This window comes from Polyodon spathula, chromosome 55 (genome assembly GCF_017654505.1).
Source record: "Polyodon spathula isolate WHYD16114869_AA chromosome 55, ASM1765450v1, whole genome shotgun sequence".
NCBI lineage: Eukaryota > Metazoa > Chordata > Actinopteri > Acipenseriformes > Polyodontidae > Polyodon > Polyodon spathula.
This window is the reverse complement of record NC_054588.1, coordinates 1,052,723-1,071,020: the sequence shown is the minus strand read 5'-3', so window position 1 is coordinate 1,071,020 and position 18,298 is coordinate 1,052,723. Positions and strand designations below refer to the sequence as shown.

The window sequence follows — 18,298 nt, the reverse complement described above, 5'->3', positions numbered from 1 at the left end:
TGTGTTCAATTTAAAGGTATATAGAATCGCAGGATGCACACATAACACACAAGATTAAATGTTCATCAGAATTAAATAATTGTCCTCTTCATATGAAAATGTAATGTTTTGTTAAATTGAATTGTTCAATAAAGGATTGTTAAAAGTAAATGAAAATAACTCTCTCTCTCTCTCTCTCTCTCTCTCTCTCTCTCTATAATCTATATATTACATAGATATTTCATAGAATGGATCATATTTCTTTCCTCTATTTAAAAATAATAATTTAAAATGAATGTGTAACTAATTTCAAGACTCTTGTTCTTACCTACCGCTCTCTTCAGCACAATGCCCCCTCCTACCTCCAATCCCTCATGTCTCCCACTGCACCCATGAGCCTTTCCAATCCTCCTCTGCATTTCTAAGATTTACAAGCATTTCACATTGAATACAGCTGTGTTCAACCCTAGTAATGAGTAGTTAAAAGAAACATAACACATTGCAAAAACTGTTGTTTAAAACCACAAGAGAAACACAAGTTTCCCAATCAGTGTATTTTCTGCAGCTTCTGTGCATTGATGGACGCTGAAGGTAGATATAGTTAAACAAACTGGACAGCCAACAGCATGTGTTTTCTGCTGCAGTGTAGAGCGCAGAAGGGTACGCAGTGCTGGGGTTCAGGAGGCTGTTGCCTTTGCACAACCCTCTGAGATTATCAGTATGAAAATGTAAAGAATGTATGAACACTTTCCACTCCCGTCCTGGGCAAGAACAGGACATGAAAACGTAATCTAAGCATCTATTGTAAAGTAATAGCTGTCACATGTGGATTCCCTAAACTTAAACCAATCACCCCTTTCCAGTGCAGTCCTTAAATATTAAATTAAATACATTTTAACTTAAAAACAAAGCTGTACAGCAGAACCATTTTATTCTATTTAGAATCTATAATAACATAGGCCTATATTTTCCTGGAAATTAATAAAGATTCAAATAACATGTATGTATATTTTGTAACATTTACAAACACAAATACTACTGTTATGGTGAAGAACTTTATAGTTAACATTATTTATTATCTGTAATATAAACAGTCTGTGTGCCATACTGAGGTATATTCATATATATGAACCTGACAGACAAGCTCTGTAAGTATGAATTAAATGAAGGTTCTATTCATTAAACTATAATATACATACAGGATTTACATTTTAATAACTCAGACAATCAGAGATCAGAAGAAGATAAGATCAGTTTGACAAAGGGATGAAAAACTCCAATTGCATCTCAGGGTCTTGTATACGCTCAGCTTCCACTAGACTGAGTCCTCTTGTGATGAAGGTACAGTGCTGCTGCTCCTATTGAAGTGTCTGGATACTGTGTGCTTTTTCAACTGGGAGTGGAAAATAAAATCTCTCTTATTGAGGGCAGTGAGTCCACTTCTCCCCTGTGTGAACCCGAAGGTGTGACACCAAATTTCCTGCTCGAGTGAATCTCTTCCCACAGTGATCACAGATATATGGTTTCTCTCCGGTGTGAACTCGCTGGTGGGCTTTAAGGTGGGATATTTGATTGAAACTCTTCTCACACTCAGTGCAGCTATATGGTTTCTCTCCTGTGTGAATTCGCTGGTGTCGTTTCAGGTCTGTAGACAGAGTGAATCTCTTCCCACAGTAATCACAGCTATACGGCTTCTCTCCGGTGTGAATTCGCTGGTGGGATTTAAGGCGGGATAACTGACTGAAACTCTTCTCACACTGAGTGCAGCGATACGGTTTCTCTCCTGTGTGAGATCGCTGATGTATCTTGAGCTCTGCTGCTGTACTGAAATCTTTTGCGCAGTCAGTGCAGTGATACAGCTTTCCTCCAGTGTGCATTCTCTGATGCAATGTCAGGGTTCCTAACTGAGTGAAACTCCTCTCACATCCATTAGAGTGATACAGCTTCTTTCGATTGTGAATTTGCGGGTGTGTTTTAAGATGGTGTAACTTCTCTCCTGTATGAAAGCGACTGTGTCTTTTCAGATCTGTAGAGGTATTGAAACTCTTTCCACATTCAGTGCAGCAGTACGGTCTTTCTCCTGTGTGAATTCGGTGGTGTCTTTTCAGCTCTGTTGATGTACTGAGAGACTTCCCACATACAAGGCAGAGATGCAGTTTCTCGCCTGTCTGAATTTGTTGCAGTCTTTCAAAGTGGTCTGAACCCCCCTCTTCAACGGGGTCAGATTCAAGTTCAGGAACCTCCTCTTTAATGATGACAGGTTCAATTCCAGGGATCTCTTCATTAATGTGCTCAGGATTTAGTGCAGGTTCCTCCTCCTCCTTCCCTTCAATAGATGTCAGCTCTGTAGCCTGATTTAGACTCCTGCACCACTCCTGGGCAAAGAGCTCCTCTTGAATGGGAACTAATTCTGCCTTCAACCCTTCCTCAGCACGAGGAAGAGCATTTCTCTGTGCAGGACCTGTGTCAAAGAGAAGAGTGAAACACTGTAAAATCTACATCATAACATGTGTTCATTGCAGATTGCACAGCCAGTAACCTGATATTATAATGTGAGGAGTGTTGAATTGGCCCCTCAGATGCTGAGCTGTCACTCTTGCACAAAATATTTTGGTTGTAAAATGAAGAACAATCATGACACAGTCATTCCTCATTGGTAGTAAATTGATAATATTTGGGGAGGATTTTTTATTGAATTTTTTTAAGGGGGGGGGGGGGGTGCATGGGCAATGACTGGGCAATATTTTTGTTTGGGCCACCACTGCACTTGTGAGATTGCTTGATTGTTACACTCTTTGAATACATTGAAAGAGGAGAAAATAACATACTCAGATACCAAGATATTAGTAATTAAGGAGCTGGAGTGGGACAAAGGGGGCAGTATTTTCTTCAAAAGAGTACGTGTTTAAAGCAGTGCTGTGCAATAGAAAGTAAAACTAAATAAAAACTACACATAAAACAACATGTTTGAAGCTCAAAAGGACTAATATGATGCTGTTATATTAGTACATTATAATAAAGCAGCAGTGGTGTTGAATGAGCCGGTCACAACTACTAGGACTGCTTGTTTTTTTCTTTCCCTCCCTCCTTCTGAACAGAACAGTTTGCGCTGACAGATTGAAACACGATCTTCTTACCTTCCACTGCTCTTCTCCACCCCGCTGTGCTTGCGTGGCCCATCTGTTCATCGCCTCGCATTCAGCAGGTCCTGCTCGGAATAGCTTCCATCGTCGTGGATTAAAACCCGGGAGTTTTTCAGTGCGGTGTGGACTGCATGCTCCGGCTCCCGGACTGGCTGAGCTGGTAGAGTGGAGTAATCGCGTGTAGTGGCTGGCAGCCCGTGAGCAACAATACTGTCGCTGAATTCGTGACTTACAGCTTCATCCTCCCTGAAAAATGAGAGGCGTTTCACACGGTGCCCTTCCTTCTGCCTTCTCGGTTGATGGATGATATCGATGTGCTGTTCACTGGTGTTCGTGACAGACTGTGCAGCGTTCTCGCCAGTGTTCGGGTATTTTCGTTCGCTTACGGCTTTCAACTCGCTCTCCGCTATTTCCAATCGCAATCTCACGCTTTCAAATTCGTGGTCTCTCTCGTCCAGTCTGAGGTGGAAAACTGCACATTTACTGTCCACGAACTTTGCTAATGCAGACATGACGCTCAGCACAGCCGCTTTCACTGCAGGCTCGATAGCAGAGGCGAGTTCTTCTTCCAGGAGAGACGCGGAGGATGCAAGACATATCCATCTCTTCTTTCATTTCAGAGACGCGTCTCATAAACACGATGCGTTCTTTTATCCTCTGCTGAAGTGAAGACTGTCTGAACTGGAACAGTTATATCAGGGATCCTCTGAGCTGAACACTATCCGTTACTGATCACACTGAGCACAGCGTGTGAACGAGTTCAGCTCTGAAACTGCGGTAGCCATGTACCTCCTCCCAGACACAAGGACTGTGTACTTCCGTGTTATTATTCCACACAGTGTAACATTGTAGCAGCCAGTCTGTTACAGCGCTGGCGCCACCTACCGGACTACCTCCCACGGGTACCATGGAAACCTATACAGTTGTGTTATTAATTAAATTCGCACTGAATACAATCAATTCTCATTAAAACGAACTCGGATTAAACGGGCTATTTCCCAGACCCAGTGTAGTTACCTTGGGTAATACTATCTTTGTTTTTATTACTTCCTACATTTACAATTCAATATTACATAGAAAATATAAAAACCATAAATAAAATAGAGATAGCATTGACTTTCTAAAAATGTTGTTTCAGTGTAGGTAGCAATACGTGTATCGCTATGTGTTTCCACACTAATACGTACAGAGCGCAGATATTTATTTTCTGTTTAAATGACACATTACAGCGTGTATGCTAGTTTAGGTTTGCTGTCAGCTCAATGGACAGCATTATTATATTGAATTTTCGACGTTATGTTGTTGCCGAGTGGTTAAGGCGAGGGAATCGCAATCCATTAAGTTCTTCTCGCCAGTGCTCGTGTATTCTCCGCCCCGCATCGCGTTCAACTCGCTCTCCGCTATTTCCATTCGCAATCTCACGCTTTTTATATATACATTGTTGGTCTGATCTCGTGCCAGTAATGAGGTGGAAAACTGTTACATTTACTGTCCACGAACTGTTGCTCAATGCAGACATGACGCTCAGCACAGCCGCTTTCACTGCAGGCTCGATAGCAGCATTTTTTAGTTCTTCTTCCAGATCTGAGAGACGCGGAGGATGCGCGCATATCCTCCTCGTTAGTATAGTGGTCAGTATCACCGCCTGTCACGCGGGAGACCGGGGTTCAATTCCCCGACGGGGAGAAGTGAAGACTGTCTGAACTGGAACAGTTATATCAGGGATCCTCTGAGCTGAACACTATCCGTTACTGATCACACTGAGCACAGCGTGTGAACGAGTACCAGCTCTGAAACTGCGGTAGCCATGTCACCTTGTCCCAGACACAAGCGATACTGTGTACTGGGGGTGTTATTATTCCACACAGTGTAACATTGTAGCAGCTAAGAAAATGTTACAGCGCTGGCAGCCACCTACCGGACACCTCCCACGGGTAACCATGGAAACCGCTTGCAGTGTTTTTAATGTCATCAGCAATGCATGGGTGCCGTCAATTCTCATGCAAACGAACCCGAATTGAAACAGCGCTAGCTAAGGATGACCGTGCTTATCCACTACAGTCCTCCGCTCTACCAACTGAGCTATCGAAGGCAGGTCTAAACACACTCGCGACAAGTGCATTGCAGTGCGTTGCACATAACCTCACTGATAAATACTCTCAGTAACAACAATGCATGCGGCATAGTTTCAACATACGCATTGCAACAGCCTCATCTGCTTGGAGTCCATTGTTTTTAATCTTGGCGTTGTGAAGCAGCGCACTCTGATTCAGCACAGTGTCCTCAAAGTAATTAGGGCAAGGGCATAAATTGATCTTTTGCTGTTTCTAACTATTGGGGCCTTCTCCCGCCACACCCCCACACACATATTCTCATCTATATATTTATATCTATAGAGAAACCACATATTCTATCCCAAACATGTTCACGTAATACACAAATAAAGGGATTTAAACTCTTGCTTGACACAGTGGGTGGCTCTGAAAAGAAAATGTAGCTGCAAATCCTTAACCCCCGAACCCGTACAGAGTGCGCCCCTGGCGCTTCAGCGCATACACCACATCCATAGCGGTGACGGTCTTTCTCTTGGCGTGCTCAGTGTAGGTGACGGCATCCCGGATCACATTCTCCAGGAACACCTTCAGCACCCCGCGGGTCTCCTCATAGATCAGCCCGGAGATTCGCTTCACTCCTCCGCGGCGAGCCAGGCGGCGGATAGCAGGCTTGGTGATGCCCTGGATGTTATCACGGAGCACTTTGCGATGACGCTTGGCGCCTCCTTTCCCGAGTCCTTTACCGCCTTTGCCTCTTCCAGACATACTGCAGCGTTGTATTTAAAAATCAAAAACACTATCACTCAAACATGGGCTGAGGTTCTCTTATATAAACCCAGATCGGACCTGATTGAAAAACAAGCCAGCAAGGAAGAGCGCGCACATCTTAGTCCCGCCCACCGAAACTGCTGGCTGGCATTCACTGGATAGAGCTGCTGATCAACAACGCGAGTGGGGATTAATATATTGAATTGTTTTTTTGTTGTTTTTTTTTGCAGCATTTGTTCTAAATATCTATACTACAAGGAGCAATTACACAACTGGATAGATTAAATAAACTGCTAAGTTGTCTTACATGTTCTATATAATGGTCTTTTATTGTCCTGTGTATTACAGATGTATTTCTGCAGAGGCGAATTCATGGGAATTTTGTTCTGCATAACTTTGAAGAAGGAAAATTGCTGTGTAGCAAAAGGAGCAAAGGGAAAGGGGGATGTAGACAAACAAAAATGTGAATATTTTATTTAAAAAACCTATCAATCCTTCTTCGGCTGGATAGAAAAGGCAATGCTGTAAACAATCTAGAATTATGAATAAACACACAGCTTCAGATGAAACAACAAATCGAGGTCCTAGTGCCATCTCTCGTGTGATGCATAGTTCGTTTCCTCACCCTTTTCAATCCATTACCAGAATATATAGCCTGATTTTAAAAAATTGCTCATCAAGTCATAGAAAAAGGATCGTCTTTTTTTTAAAGGAATACGCACTAAAAACAAACAAGACACCAGAAAATATTTAACCTACTCTGAGAATGCTGTGGTGATGCCAGGGGAATTCTATTTTGCAACAGTGCCGTCAGGGATTAAGACAAATAATTCAATTGAACAAAGTAAATCTCCGAATCGAAAAAAAAAAAAATAATACAATTGAACAAATTCTCCCAGTCGATTACAATGGGGCGTTCCGGCAGTGTGGGCTGCAGTGTGTTAACCGCACCGCACATGAAGAGGATTAAATGTCTGTTTTTAAAAACCTCACGCTTCAAAGTTATTAAATTGTGCTTGACTAGCCTTATCGTTTGTGAAGCGAGTCATACAGTTACTTTAAACCTTAAACTAGTCATTTTATATAAATAAAATATAGCGAGGTACTGAGCGAGCGGTTCGGTTTCTCAGGAGGATAGTGCAGCTTTGGTCTCATCAATTAAAAATGCAGTAAAGTGTCTGGTTAAAGAATACGTTTTATTGTAAACACAACCCTTCTCTTTTGATCCCCTCTGTTGTTTGGGTTTATTTGTTCTATTTCGACTATCAAATTGCATCTTTTGAGCAGATAGAAAACACAAAACAGGACGTTTTCACAGCGAGTGTGGTGCCAGCGGGTAGGTTGAGTCTACACGGTTCTCATCGTGTCAATAAGTTCCGCTCTCCGCTTTTCTGCTCATATTATCTGACACAGAAGAGTCTGATATTCTTCGTTTGTATTATTGATAGCTAGAAAAATCTAGAAATGGCAGAAACTGCTCCAGCACCAGCCGCCTCTGCCCCTGCTCCTGCTAAAGCCCCCAAGAAGAAGACCGCCACAAAGCCCAAGAAATCGGGTCCCAGCGTGTCGGAGCTGATCGTCAAGGCTGTGTCTGCCTCCAAGGAGCGCAGCGGGCTGTCCGTGGCGGCGCTCAAGAAGATCCTGCAGGCCGGCGGCTACGATGTGGAGAAGCACAACTCCCTCGTCAATAGAGCCCTCAAGAGCCTGGTGACCAAGGAGACCCTGCTACAGACCAAGGGCACCGGCGCCTCGGGCTCCTTCAAGCTCAACAAAAAGGCGGCTGAAGCCAAGGAGAAGGCGGCCAAGAAGAAGGCAGCTCCCAAGAAACCAGCGGCAAAGAAAGCGGTTGTCAAGAAAACAACGAAAAAGGTTTCAGCGAAGAAAGCAGCGACACCCAAGAAGACTCCTACGAAAGCGAAGAAACCGAAAGCTGTAAAGAAGGCGCCCAAGAGCCCGAAGAAAGCGGCTGCCAAGCCTAAAAAGGTCGTAAAGAAGAGCCCGAAGAAAGCGAAGGCAGCGCCTAAACCTAAAAGGGTGACCAAGGCAGCCAAACCCGCAGCGAAGAAGGCGGCTCCTAAAAAGAAGTGAGCAGTTAAAGCGACGATGCAAACAATGAACCCAAAGGCTCTTTTCAGAGCCAACACATGTTTCTAAAAAGAGCAGATTTCCTTTATGTGAATGAACGTTGCCCTCCTGTGATGTCTCAGCACGCAGTTTTTCATAGTAAACCAATCGGTACCCAAGTATAAATCACGATTAAACTGACTGGGGATATTAACGATGTTCGCTTTATCTGATGTCAGATCCATGTTTTTTTTTAGAAGTGGCCTTAATTTACGTGAAAAAATCAACTAGTTGTGATATTTCTCAACGCATACAATGTTAGGAAAGAAAAGCAAACAATGCTACAGTTTTAATATATTGATAACGTTACAATGGTGACATATTAAAATACATAATACCTAACGTACACAACACAGCTACATTTGTTATTGGAATATAACTCATTGAGAGGAGTGGGTGGCTCTGAAAAGAGCCTTTGGGTTTCACTGTGTTTTAAGGGTTTTGCAGTTTAAGCGCGTTCTCCGCGGATGCGGCGGGCCAGCTGGATGTCTTTGGGCATGATGGTGACTCTCTTGGCGTGAATGGCACACAGGTTGGTGTCCTCAAAGAGCCCGACCAGGTAAGCCTCGCTAGCCTCTTGCAGCGCCATGACAGCGGAGCTCTGGAAGCGCAGATCAGTCTTGAAATCCTGAGCGATTTCTCTGACCAGCCGCTGGAAGGGCAGCTTGCGGATCAGCAGCTCGGTGGATTTCTGATAGCGGCGGATCTCTCTCAGAGCCACAGTGCCGGGTCTGTAGCGGTGAGGCTTCTTCACGCCGCCGGTAGCGGGAGCGCTCTTTCAGGGTGGATTTAGGATAGCGGCGGAAATGTGTTTGTGTCTCTCAGAGCCACAGTGCCGGGTCTGTAGCGGTGAGGGGCAGCCTTGGTAGCGAGCTGCTTCCTGGGCGCCTTTCCACCGGTGGACTTGCGAGCCGTCTGCTTGGTTCTTGCCATCTTCAAGCTCTTCTACACAGTATAAGCAATTATACAATATGATACAAGCAGCCGATACCAGAGACTATATAGAGGAGCTGAGCTGCTCTGATAGGGTATGAGACACTTAGGGCGGGTTTATGCTCCTCATTGGTTGTATTGCACAATCTCGATGATTGATTGGAACATTTGAATTCTGCGCGCATTCTGTTAAGCAGTTTTTGTTTCTGAGTCGTTGGCGCCTTTTTAATAAATACAGTCATTCAGGGAACACATTACCAACCCCCAGTGTTAAGAAATACATTCCATTCAAATCAAGCAGCCTGTGTTTAAAACGAGAAGGTTAAAACACTTAACAATAGACAAGCAATATTTAAAAACCAATACATACAGAAAATCTCTTTAAAAATATAATTATAGGAAAAATAACCAAGGAAAATAAGCGTAAAACACAATTTCCTGATTCGACAATCTTATGGACTCAAGATTGCTTGTGTATAGACCCGCAATAAAAACTAAAACACGGAGGGTGGATTTCCAACTGGAAGCATATTTCAATGTAGTTCGATCAGAGACAGAGTAAACCAGTGGATTGATATTGTATCGAACTGTCTCCTTGTAAGGAACGTGGCATTGATGTGGGGAATGTCAGCAGCACCCGCTCTACACTGTGGCGGGTATGAAGAGATACTGTAACGCTGTACTGCTCACACGAAGTATTCATTGTTGCAATTCTCACTACAATACTTAGTATTATTCGCAAACAGTAAAACAAGCAGATTCAATAATTCTGCTGTTTTCAGTGGATGTACATTGCAAAGTAGTAAGCCAGTACATTGTTACTGTGTCGCAGTGTTTCCTTCCATGGAACGTGGGGAATGTCAGCAACACTGTGGCAAGGCCTGTGTTTGATATCGCTGCAGATACTGGTAACGCTGCACCACCACACACAAACTATTCATTGCTGCAATTATCACTGTTAAATGTTATTCAGTTAAATAAAAAAGACTGCGCTTTTATAGAAAATGTGGCTGGCTCTGAAAAGAGCCTTTGGGGGTTTAGAAGATCTAAACGCGGCGTCCGAGTGATTTACTTCTTGGCTGGCTTCTCGGTTTTCTTGGGCAGCAGCACGGCCTGGATGTTGGGCAGCACTCCGCCCTGAGCGATGGTCACGCCTCCCATCAGCTTGTTGAGCTCCTCGTCGTTGCGCACAGCGAGCTGCAGGTGACGCGGGATGATTCGGGTTTTCTTGTTGTCCCGGGCGGCGTTCCCGGCCAGCTCCAGGATTTCAGCAGTCAGGTACTCGAGCACAGCGGCCAGATAGACCGGGGCTCCAGCGCCGACACGCTGGGCATAGTTTCCCTTCCGCAGCAGCCTGTGGACACGGCCGACTGGAAACTGCAGCCCGGCCCTGGAGGAGCGAGTCTTTGCTTTAGCACGGGCTTTACCGCCGGTCTTTCCTCTTCCAGACATCTTCACTGTAGTTCAGAATATCACAACAATAAATGTGCGTCTCCTCTCCTGCTCTTTTATACACACTGACTAATTCGTGATTGGACAAAACGGTGCAAAATTTATTATAATCTTAAAGACGTCACATTGGATGAGGGCAGACATAAGTTTATTTGTCTGTCTCTGATTGGCTGTATCCTCCCCCGTTTCTGGTTTGGCGCTGTTCTCCTGCTTTGTATTTTGTAACCTCTTGGCGCTCATTTTAAAATTGGAAAACAGTGTAAGAAAATGTAACCGTTTAGATGTGTTTTAAACCACACTGCCGCAGTCATGTTCGAGTTTATTTAACTCCTAGGTTTTAGTTTACAGTTTAGATTTCTGTTTACTTCTGTTAATGTAAATGTTATAATATGCTTGATATTTTACTTCTTTTTTGGCGTTGATTATTATCTCTTTCCATTATAATACTATTGTCATTTCCAGGGCTGCGTTCAATTGCACTGCATTTGCACGGGCATTTGAACCTGTTTGCAAAGTATTTGCATTTTACAGAATGCATTTTTGCTCGATTTCAATAACCTGTCAAATGTATTGTCATTTACATTTGTATTTAAATGCAAATGAGGTGCACGCATTTACATTTCTAAGATTTACAAGTATTTGCTTCACATTGAATGCATTTGTATTCAACCCAGGTTTTGAAAAATTAAAATTATGCAAATTGTAAAAAAAACTGTTGTTTGAAACCACAATGGAAACCCGAGTTTCCCAATCAGCGTATTTCCTTCAGCTTGATGGCTGCTGAAGCTAGATGTAGTTAAACAAACTGGACAGCCAACAGCATGTGTTTTCTGCTGCAGTGTAGAGCACAGAAGGGTACGCAGTGCTGGGGTTCAGGAGGCTGTTTCCTTTGCACAACTCTCTGAGATTATCAGTATGAAAATGTAAAGAATTTATGAACACTTTCCATTCCCTTCCTGGGAATGAACAGGACATGAAAATTGAATTTAAGCTGCTACTGTAAAGTAATATCTGTCACACTTGGATTCCCTGAATTGATTTAAAATTACCCCTTTCCCAGTGCAGTCTTTAGGAAGTAAATTAAATAAATTGAGTCCTAAAAAAAAAAAAATTGTACTGCATAACTATTTTATTCTATTTAGAATCTATAATGTCATAAGCCTGGAATACTAATGTGTTACAAATTGTACTGTGTCTGATGATGATAATAATAATGTCATTTAGACTAGGTGAAGTATGCTACAGAGTAAATTACAGTAGGACCTCGGTTTTACGTCTCATCTGGAGGACATGCTGTGTGTTTATTTTTAATGCCAGGTTATTTTGCCTTTTCCATCCAGCCAAAGAAGGAATTGTAGTCCCAAACGTCCGGATATAATTGGTTGTTAAAATAAATTATTCACATTTTATTTACCTAGTCCCTTTTTCTTTTTGATTTTGCTGCATGGCAGTTTTCCTTTTTCAAATTATATATAAAATGATTATCATGAACTTACTCCTGCACAAATACAACTGTAATACAAGGAGGTTAGGTGACTTGCGCAAGGTCACACACAGATCCTCCTGGTAAGAAGCCCTCTACTTTAACCACTGGACCACCAAGCTTCCTATAGGTAATATCAACAGTGTGCCATAGTGAGGTATATTTAGTACATATCAGTGAATTGACAACAACATAGGTGTTTGCAATATCTGCATTTAAATACATTATACAGCAATGACAGACAACCTTTTCTTAATTATAAGGAATTCTGCAGATGGTATTCTTGGCTGTCATCATTACAAAACATGTTTTTGGGTAAAATGAAGAACACAGTCATTCTGCATTGCTAGCAGTGATCTATTCAGAGATACCAAGATATTTAGTGAGCAAGGGGCCCGAGTGTGATAAACTAGGTCATCAAAGCCCCAGCGCAAGACATTATATATTCCTAAACATAATGGGGCACCACAGCACTTGTGAGATCACTTGAACATTAAAACGTTAGCCAGTTCTTAACGAGGAGGAGATTGGAACACCACAAAAAAAAAAAAAAAAAAAAATAGAACCGTTTTTAATTGGGCTTCAATTTGTGTGATTGAGCTTTCTGATCTCTGCATTGTTGAACAACAGGAATCTGACAGACAGGCTCTGTAAGTATGAATTATACTAAGCTTGTATTCATGAAAATATAATATACATCCATGCAAAAAAATCAGACAAGTCTTTCCCAGGATTTTCATTTTAATAACTCAGACAATCAAGGATCAGAAGATGATAAGATCAGTTTGAGAAAGGGATCAAAAAGTCCAATTGCATCTCAGGGTCTTGTATACTCTCAGTTTCCACTAGACTGAGTCCTCTTGTGATGAAGGTACAGTGCTGCTACTCCTAGTGAAGTGTCTGGATATTGTATGCATTTTCAACAGGGAGTGGAAAATAAAATCTCTCTCATTTAGTGCAGTTAGTCTGTAACAAACTTCCTTAGTATCCCTACTTGACACATAGATCATATGCGTATACTGAATCCATAAGCAAACATTCAAATTTTTGGGAATCACTAAGTAATAAATTACAGCGTTAGAGAGGGATTTAAAGGGGACCTGAGAAGTATGCTTAGCCCAAAGAAGTGTTTATGGAAGTAAGTCTAGAACATGAAAGTGATGCAAGAACCATATGAGCATAGAACACATTAAACAGTATAACAGCAAACACTAGCAACACTTGCAAAGCAGAAGCACACAATGCGTAAAGTGTAAATTGGTTTAACCAGCAATTGCCAATAAAAGGTAAGTAGATAAGGTTAATTAAAATATAATTTAACCATAGTTCAGTTGGTAGCAGAAAACGGTTAATTATAATCTAACCACAGTTCAGTCTCCTTCATGAAAAACAAAACAAATCCAAAACGATTTCATGAAATACTCCAAAAATAAAGAATCCAGTGAAAAAACAAAATGGCCATTCAAGAAAAACTGCAAATACAAAAATGAAACAAAAAAGGTTTGATCTCACCCAAATGTTGTTTGTAATCCACTGTGTAGAGGTCTTTCCTTCAAATTCCTTTAAACTATGTAGTTTTATAAGTCCAGACAAATGGTATTCCTCAGCAACAGAACAAGGCTCCAAAACAGCCCAAGAAAAGTCACAAAATAACCAAGAAGAAAAAAAAAACACACAATACAGAAAAAAGAAACAGTTAGTTAGCTTGGCTGTGCACATAGCAAAATCTAAACACAGCAGAAGACTCAAATAGCAAAATAAAATACTGCTGAACAAATGAATAGAAATGCCTTTAAAAGACAGACTAACAAAATGAAACTCCTCATCTACCAAAAGTTCTAATAAAAATAAGAATGGCAAGGTGAATCGGAGAGAGAAAAAGCATCCTCTTGTTACCGAGCTGGTTCTCTTTTTGAACTGGCCTGCAAAGGGTAATAAGCACCGCCCCCTAATACGGGCAGCCAAAAGGGTCAAAAATGAAGAACATACCAGGGAAAAAATGCATAGCAGAACTAGAAAACTTCTACAAACCAGCACACTAAAAAAAAAAAAAAAAAAAAAAAAAAACAGTTAAGGCACAGTTTCAAAATATTGAATTATTTTATGCATTTAAATCAATGCCTGGAGAGTTTCTTTAAAAAACTAGGCAATCTTAATAAAAAAAAGTCACAGAACAAGTTTGAAACTTTAAACTTGAATATCAGAAATCGAGCTGACCTGGCCAGGCTTACTGCTATTCATTTAAGAATAAAGCAGAGGCTGCGTTTATTGCAGCACATATGGGGCGGTTGTCACAAGTCGACTGCTTCCCTGTGTGAACCCGAAGGTGTGACATCAGATTTCCTGCCCGATTGAATCTCTTCCCACAGTATTCACAGCTATATGGCTTCTCTCCGGTGTGAATTCGCTGGTGGGATTTAAGGTGGGATATTTGTTTGAAACTCTTTTCACACTCAGTGCAGCTATAAGGTTTCTCTCCTGTGTGAATTCGCTGGTGGGCTTTGAGGTGTGATACTTGTTTGAAACTCTTCTGACACTCAGTGCAGTGATACGGTTTCTCTCCTGTGTGAGATCGCTGGTGTATCTTGAGCTCTGCTGCTGTATTGAAATCCTTTGTGCAGTCAGTGCAGTGATACAGCTTCCCTCCTGTGTGAATTCTCTGATGCAATTTCAGGGTTCCTAACTGAGTGAAACTCTTCTCACATACATTACAGTGAAACAGTTTCTTTCCATAGTGAATTTGCTGGTGTGTTTTAAGATGGTGTAACTTCTCTCCTGTATGAAAGCGACGGTGTCTTTTCAGATCTGTAGAGGTATTGAAACTCTTTCCACATTCAGAGCAGCAGTACGGCCTTTCTCCTGTGTGAATTCGGTGGTGTCTTTTCAGCTCCGTTGATGTACTGAGACTCTTCCCACATACAAGGCAAAGATGCAGTTTCTCTCCTGTGTGAATTTGCTGCCGTCTGTCAAAGTGGTCTGAACCCCCCTCTTCAACGGGGTCAGATTCAAGTTCAGGAACCTCCTCTTTAATGATGACCGGTTCAATTCCAGGGATCTCTTCATTAATGTGCTCAGGATCTAGTGCAGGTTCCTCCTCCTCCTTCCCTTCAATAGATGTCAGCTCTGTACCCTGCTTTGGACTCCTGCACCATTCCTGGGCAAAGAGCTCCTCTTGAATGGGAGCTGATTCTGCCTTCGACCCTTCCTCAGCAGGAGGGAGAGCATTTCTCTGTGCAGGACCTGTGTCAAAGAAGAGTGAAACACTGTAAAATCTACATCATAAACTGTGTTCATTCCAGATCTCACATTATATTGACAGGTTAGTGGGTGTGCAGAGTGTTGAATTGGCCCCTCAGATGCTGAGCTGTCACTCTTGCACAAACTATTTTGGCGGAAAAATGAAGAACAATCGTGACACAGTCATTCATCACTGGTAGTAATTTGATCATATCTGGGGTACCACTGCACTAGTAGGGCAGATTTGTAATTTAAACATTTCGTATATATTTTAAGTGGAGGCAAATATCTATTGAAGACATAAAAAATAAGACCATAGAAAGTTTTCAAACGAGAGGAGGCCATTCGGCCCATCTTGCTCGTTTGGTTGTTAGTAGCCTATTTATCCCAAAATCTCATCAAGCAGCTTCTTGAAGGATCCAAGTGTGTCAGCTTCAACAACATTACTAGGGAGTTGATTCCAGACCCTCACGATTCTCTGTGTATAAAAGTGCCTAGTATTTTCTGTTCTGAATGCCCCTTTATCTAATCTCCACTTGTGACCCCTGGTCCTTGTTTCAAGCCGAAAAAAATCGCTTGAGTCAACATTGGTGGTGTTTACATGTACAAGTCATGACATTTTTCCTCACAATGTGTTTGCCTTATTTTTCAGGAAATTCATTGCTATGCAGTTCTGATTTAGGGAAAAAGAACGGCCGTACCAATGCAGATTCCTCAGCTCATAGTCATTTAGGTGAGAGGATATTTAAAGGTCTGTGCCTGCTTACCAAGTAAGAAAACAACAATTGTGAATATTCTGAGGAGATCTTCATGCGCTGCCATGAAGATCAAAACATTTAATAAGAGAAACTAATTCATGTGTTGTAGCGCAAGCTGCTTGTTTGTCTGGTTACCTTTCGAACACACACACAATTTTATAAAAAATATAATTTAGTATAGTTAGTACAGGTTTTACTCCTTAGAATTGATATATGTGTGTGTGGTTGTGGAACATCTAAAAGTTAAATAGCTTTAACGCTAGAGTCATCTTTTACAAGCCATGTTTTTATTTTGGATCTTTTGAAGTAGTGCTTTATATGTGGCAAGATAGAAAATAATCCCTTTTATGTTTAATCGTTCATATATACAGCGTTTCGACAGTGCAGGTGTTTGATATGATGTGCTTAAATAAAACTTTTCAGTTGGTGCACATTACGTAAAATTACGGTTGAGAGCCTGGGGAAAACGTTACCATGACGTAACCAGTTTTTGCTGTGAGATCAGGTTGCAGCCAATGGCTGATAATGACCTGCTGGTACTAAGTCATAAAAATCGGACTAAGAAATATTGATAACATCCATTCAATGGTTGATAACATACCGATCGGGTGGTTGTTATGGGTGGGAGGTATGAGTATAACTGTAGTGGTTCTAGTGTTGAAGTAGTCCATAAATGTAGATTTTGTGTGTTTGTGTGTCTGTTGGGGGTGTGCATATTTTGTGCGGCCTTTCTGCTGGAAATTATGTGAGATTAAGACAGAAGAACGTGATCTTGACTTCTGAAATCTCATGATTTAACAAATTTGCTTACTGTATCGGATTCTAAGTCATTAATGTAGATTAGGCACAGCGGAGGACCTAATACTGCTCCCTGTGGTACTCCACTGGTTACACATGTTAACCAGTCCCTAATCCATGTACATGTGTTTCCTTGAATCCCTACTGCATTCAGTCTGAGAATTAATCTTTTATACGGGACTTTGTCAAAAGCTTTCTGGAAATCTAAATAAACCATGTCATGTGCTTTGCAATTATCCATTATCGATGTTGCATCCTCAAAAAAATCAAGCAGGTTAGACACGATCCCCCTTTCATAAAACCATGCTGACCATCTCCCAGGATACTGTTACCAAATTATTTCCCATTTTGGATCTCATTATAGTTTCCACAAGTTTACATTTTTAGTTTCCATAAATTTACATAATTCGCTAGCAACTTGCCTGAGTGGGGGAACTAGGCAATAAAACACCGTGGGCTACCAATGTACATGTGAGATGGCTTTATCGTTACATTCTTTGACTACATTGAAAGAGGAGAAAATAGGATCATCAAAGACACCAAGATATTGGCAATTATAGGGCAACACCCTATTGGGAACAGAACAGTTTGCGCTGACAGATTGAAATACGATTGTCTTACCTTCCACTGCTCTTCTCCACCCCGCTGTGCTTGTGTGGCCCATCTGTTCATCGCCTCGCATCAGCAGGTCCTGTTTGGAATACCTTCCATCGTCGTGGATTAAAACCCGGGAGTTTTTCAGTGCGGTGTGGACTGCAGGCTCCGGCTCCCGGACTGGCTGAGCTGGTAGAGTGGAGTAATCGCGTGTAGTGGCTGGCAGCCCGTGAGCAACAATACTGTCGCTCCCGGGGTATAGTGTTTTAGTGCTGGTGAGAGATTGCGTAAAGTTTTTATCGCCAGTGCTCGTGTATTCTCCGCCCCGCATCGCGTTCAACTCGCTCTCCGCTATTTCCAATCGCAATCTCACGCTTTCGAATTCGTGGTCTCTCTCGTCCAGTCTGAGGTGGAAAACTGCACATTTACTGTCCACGAACTTTGCTAATGCAGACATGACGCTCAGCACAGCCGCTTTCACTGCAGGCTCGATAGCAGAGGCGAGTTCTTCTTCCAGGAGAGACGCGGAGGATGCGCGCATATCCATCTCTTCTTTCATTTCAGAGACGGGCCTCACTCTCCCCTCTTTCATTAATGCAAACACAGCGGCTTTTCTTCTGCTCTGGGGAAGACTGTTTATACTGGAAAACTCGCAGTCTGCTCTTCTCTTTACAGAACTCTCAGCAATCGTCTTGAACACGAATAGTTGCTGATTAAACTAAGCCGAGCCTGTGAACAAGTTCAGCTCTTAAACTATAGTAGCCATGTTTCTCCTCTCAAACACAAGGACTACCTACTTCCGTGTTATTATTTACAGACACTGTAACAATGTAGCAGTCGCTTTGTTACAGCGCTGGCGCCACCTACCGGATACCTCCCAAAGGTACCGTGTGCATATGCGTGGGTGACCAAACTTCCTGACCCTTCGAGCAGCATAGCAAAACGCTCACAAGGCCGAGAGCGTCAAGACATATT

General features: G+C 42.1%; 5 protein-coding genes, 1 non-coding gene and 1 pseudogene across 7 annotated transcripts; 2 read left to right on the top strand and 5 right to left on the bottom strand.

Moving 5' to 3' along the window:
- Positions 1–252: 252 nt before the first annotated feature.
- Positions 253–3,171, bottom strand: LOC121307384 (zinc finger protein 271-like). Its single transcript, XM_041239589.1, has 2 exons — positions 3,117–3,171; positions 253–2,440 (listed from the first exon to the last, which is right to left on the bottom strand). The coding sequence occupies exons 1-2, from the start codon at positions 3,157–3,159 to the stop codon at positions 1,398–1,400; spliced, it is 1,086 nt and encodes a 361-aa protein (XP_041095523.1). The 5' UTR covers positions 3,160–3,171; the 3' UTR covers positions 253–1,397.
- Positions 3,172–4,736: 1,565 nt separating this feature from the next.
- trnad-guc lies at positions 4,737–4,808 on the top strand. The gene has a single exon. It is a non-coding gene; the product is annotated as a tRNA-Asp (tRNA).
- An 818-nt stretch (positions 4,809–5,626) lies between these two features.
- LOC121307423 (histone H4) lies at positions 5,627–5,958 on the bottom strand. Its single transcript, XM_041239631.1, has one exon. It carries the CDS (start codon positions 5,939–5,941, stop codon positions 5,630–5,632), a length of 312 nt encoding a protein of 103 aa, XP_041095565.1. The 5' UTR covers positions 5,942–5,958; the 3' UTR covers positions 5,627–5,629.
- A 1,372-nt stretch (positions 5,959–7,330) lies between these two features.
- On the top strand, positions 7,331–8,266 carry LOC121307402 (histone H1-like). The gene has a single exon (XM_041239613.1). The coding sequence runs from the start codon at positions 7,409–7,411 to the stop codon at positions 8,030–8,032; it is 624 nt and encodes a 207-aa protein (XP_041095547.1). The 5' UTR covers positions 7,331–7,408; the 3' UTR covers positions 8,033–8,266.
- A 246-nt stretch (positions 8,267–8,512) lies between these two features.
- LOC121307410 lies at positions 8,513–9,438 on the bottom strand (annotated as a pseudogene).
- A 589-nt stretch (positions 9,439–10,027) lies between these two features.
- LOC121307418 (histone H2A-like) lies at positions 10,028–10,468 on the bottom strand. Its single transcript, XM_041239629.1, has one exon. The coding sequence runs from the start codon at positions 10,451–10,453 to the stop codon at positions 10,070–10,072; it is 384 nt and encodes a 127-aa protein (XP_041095563.1). The 5' UTR covers positions 10,454–10,468; the 3' UTR covers positions 10,028–10,069.
- Positions 10,469–12,665: 2,197 nt separating this feature from the next.
- LOC121307375 (zinc finger protein 397-like) lies at positions 12,666–18,091 on the bottom strand. 2 transcript variants are annotated; one of them, XM_041239581.1, is made up of 3 exons: positions 17,351–18,091; positions 14,154–15,176; positions 12,666–13,974 (listed from the first exon to the last, which is right to left on the bottom strand). In XM_041239581.1, the coding sequence occupies exons 1-2, from the start codon at positions 17,913–17,915 to the stop codon at positions 14,170–14,172; spliced, it is 1,572 nt and encodes a 523-aa protein (XP_041095515.1). In that variant the 5' UTR covers positions 17,916–18,091; the 3' UTR covers positions 12,666–13,974; positions 14,154–14,169. The 2 variants fall into 2 exon arrangements, with proteins under 2 accessions (XP_041095515.1, XP_041095513.1); XM_041239579.1 differs by lacking the exon at positions 12,666–13,974 and having other exon boundaries at positions 14,058–15,176.
- Between the last annotated feature and the right edge of the window lie 207 nt (positions 18,092–18,298).

Excerpts from the sequence above, each read along its gene's own strand:
- LOC121307384 (XM_041239589.1), bottom strand. The coding sequence starts at position 3,159 with ATGGGCCACGCAAGCACAGCGGGGTGGAGAAGAGCAGTGGAAG. Across the intron at positions 2,441-3,116 it reads GTGGAGAAGAGCAGTGGAAG|GTCCTGCACAGAGAAATGCT; the intron begins GTAAGAAGATCG and ends TCTTTGACACAG.
- LOC121307402 (XM_041239613.1), top strand. The coding sequence starts at position 7,409 with ATGGCAGAAACTGCTCCAGCACCAGCCGCCTCTGCCCCTGCTCCTGCT.
- LOC121307375 (XM_041239581.1), bottom strand. The coding sequence starts at position 17,915 with ATGAAAGAGGGGAGAGTGAGGCCCGTCTCTGAAATGAAAGAAGAGATG. Across the intron at positions 15,177-17,350 it reads GTGGAGAAGAGCAGTGGAAG|GTCCTGCACAGAGAAATGCT; the intron begins GTAAGACAATCG and ends TCTTTGACACAG.
- LOC121307423 (XM_041239631.1), bottom strand. The coding sequence starts at position 5,941 with ATGTCTGGAAGAGGCAAAGGCGGTAAAGGACTCGGGAAAGGAGGCGCC.
- LOC121307418 (XM_041239629.1), bottom strand. The coding sequence starts at position 10,453 with ATGTCTGGAAGAGGAAAGACCGGCGGTAAAGCCCGTGCTAAAGCAAAG.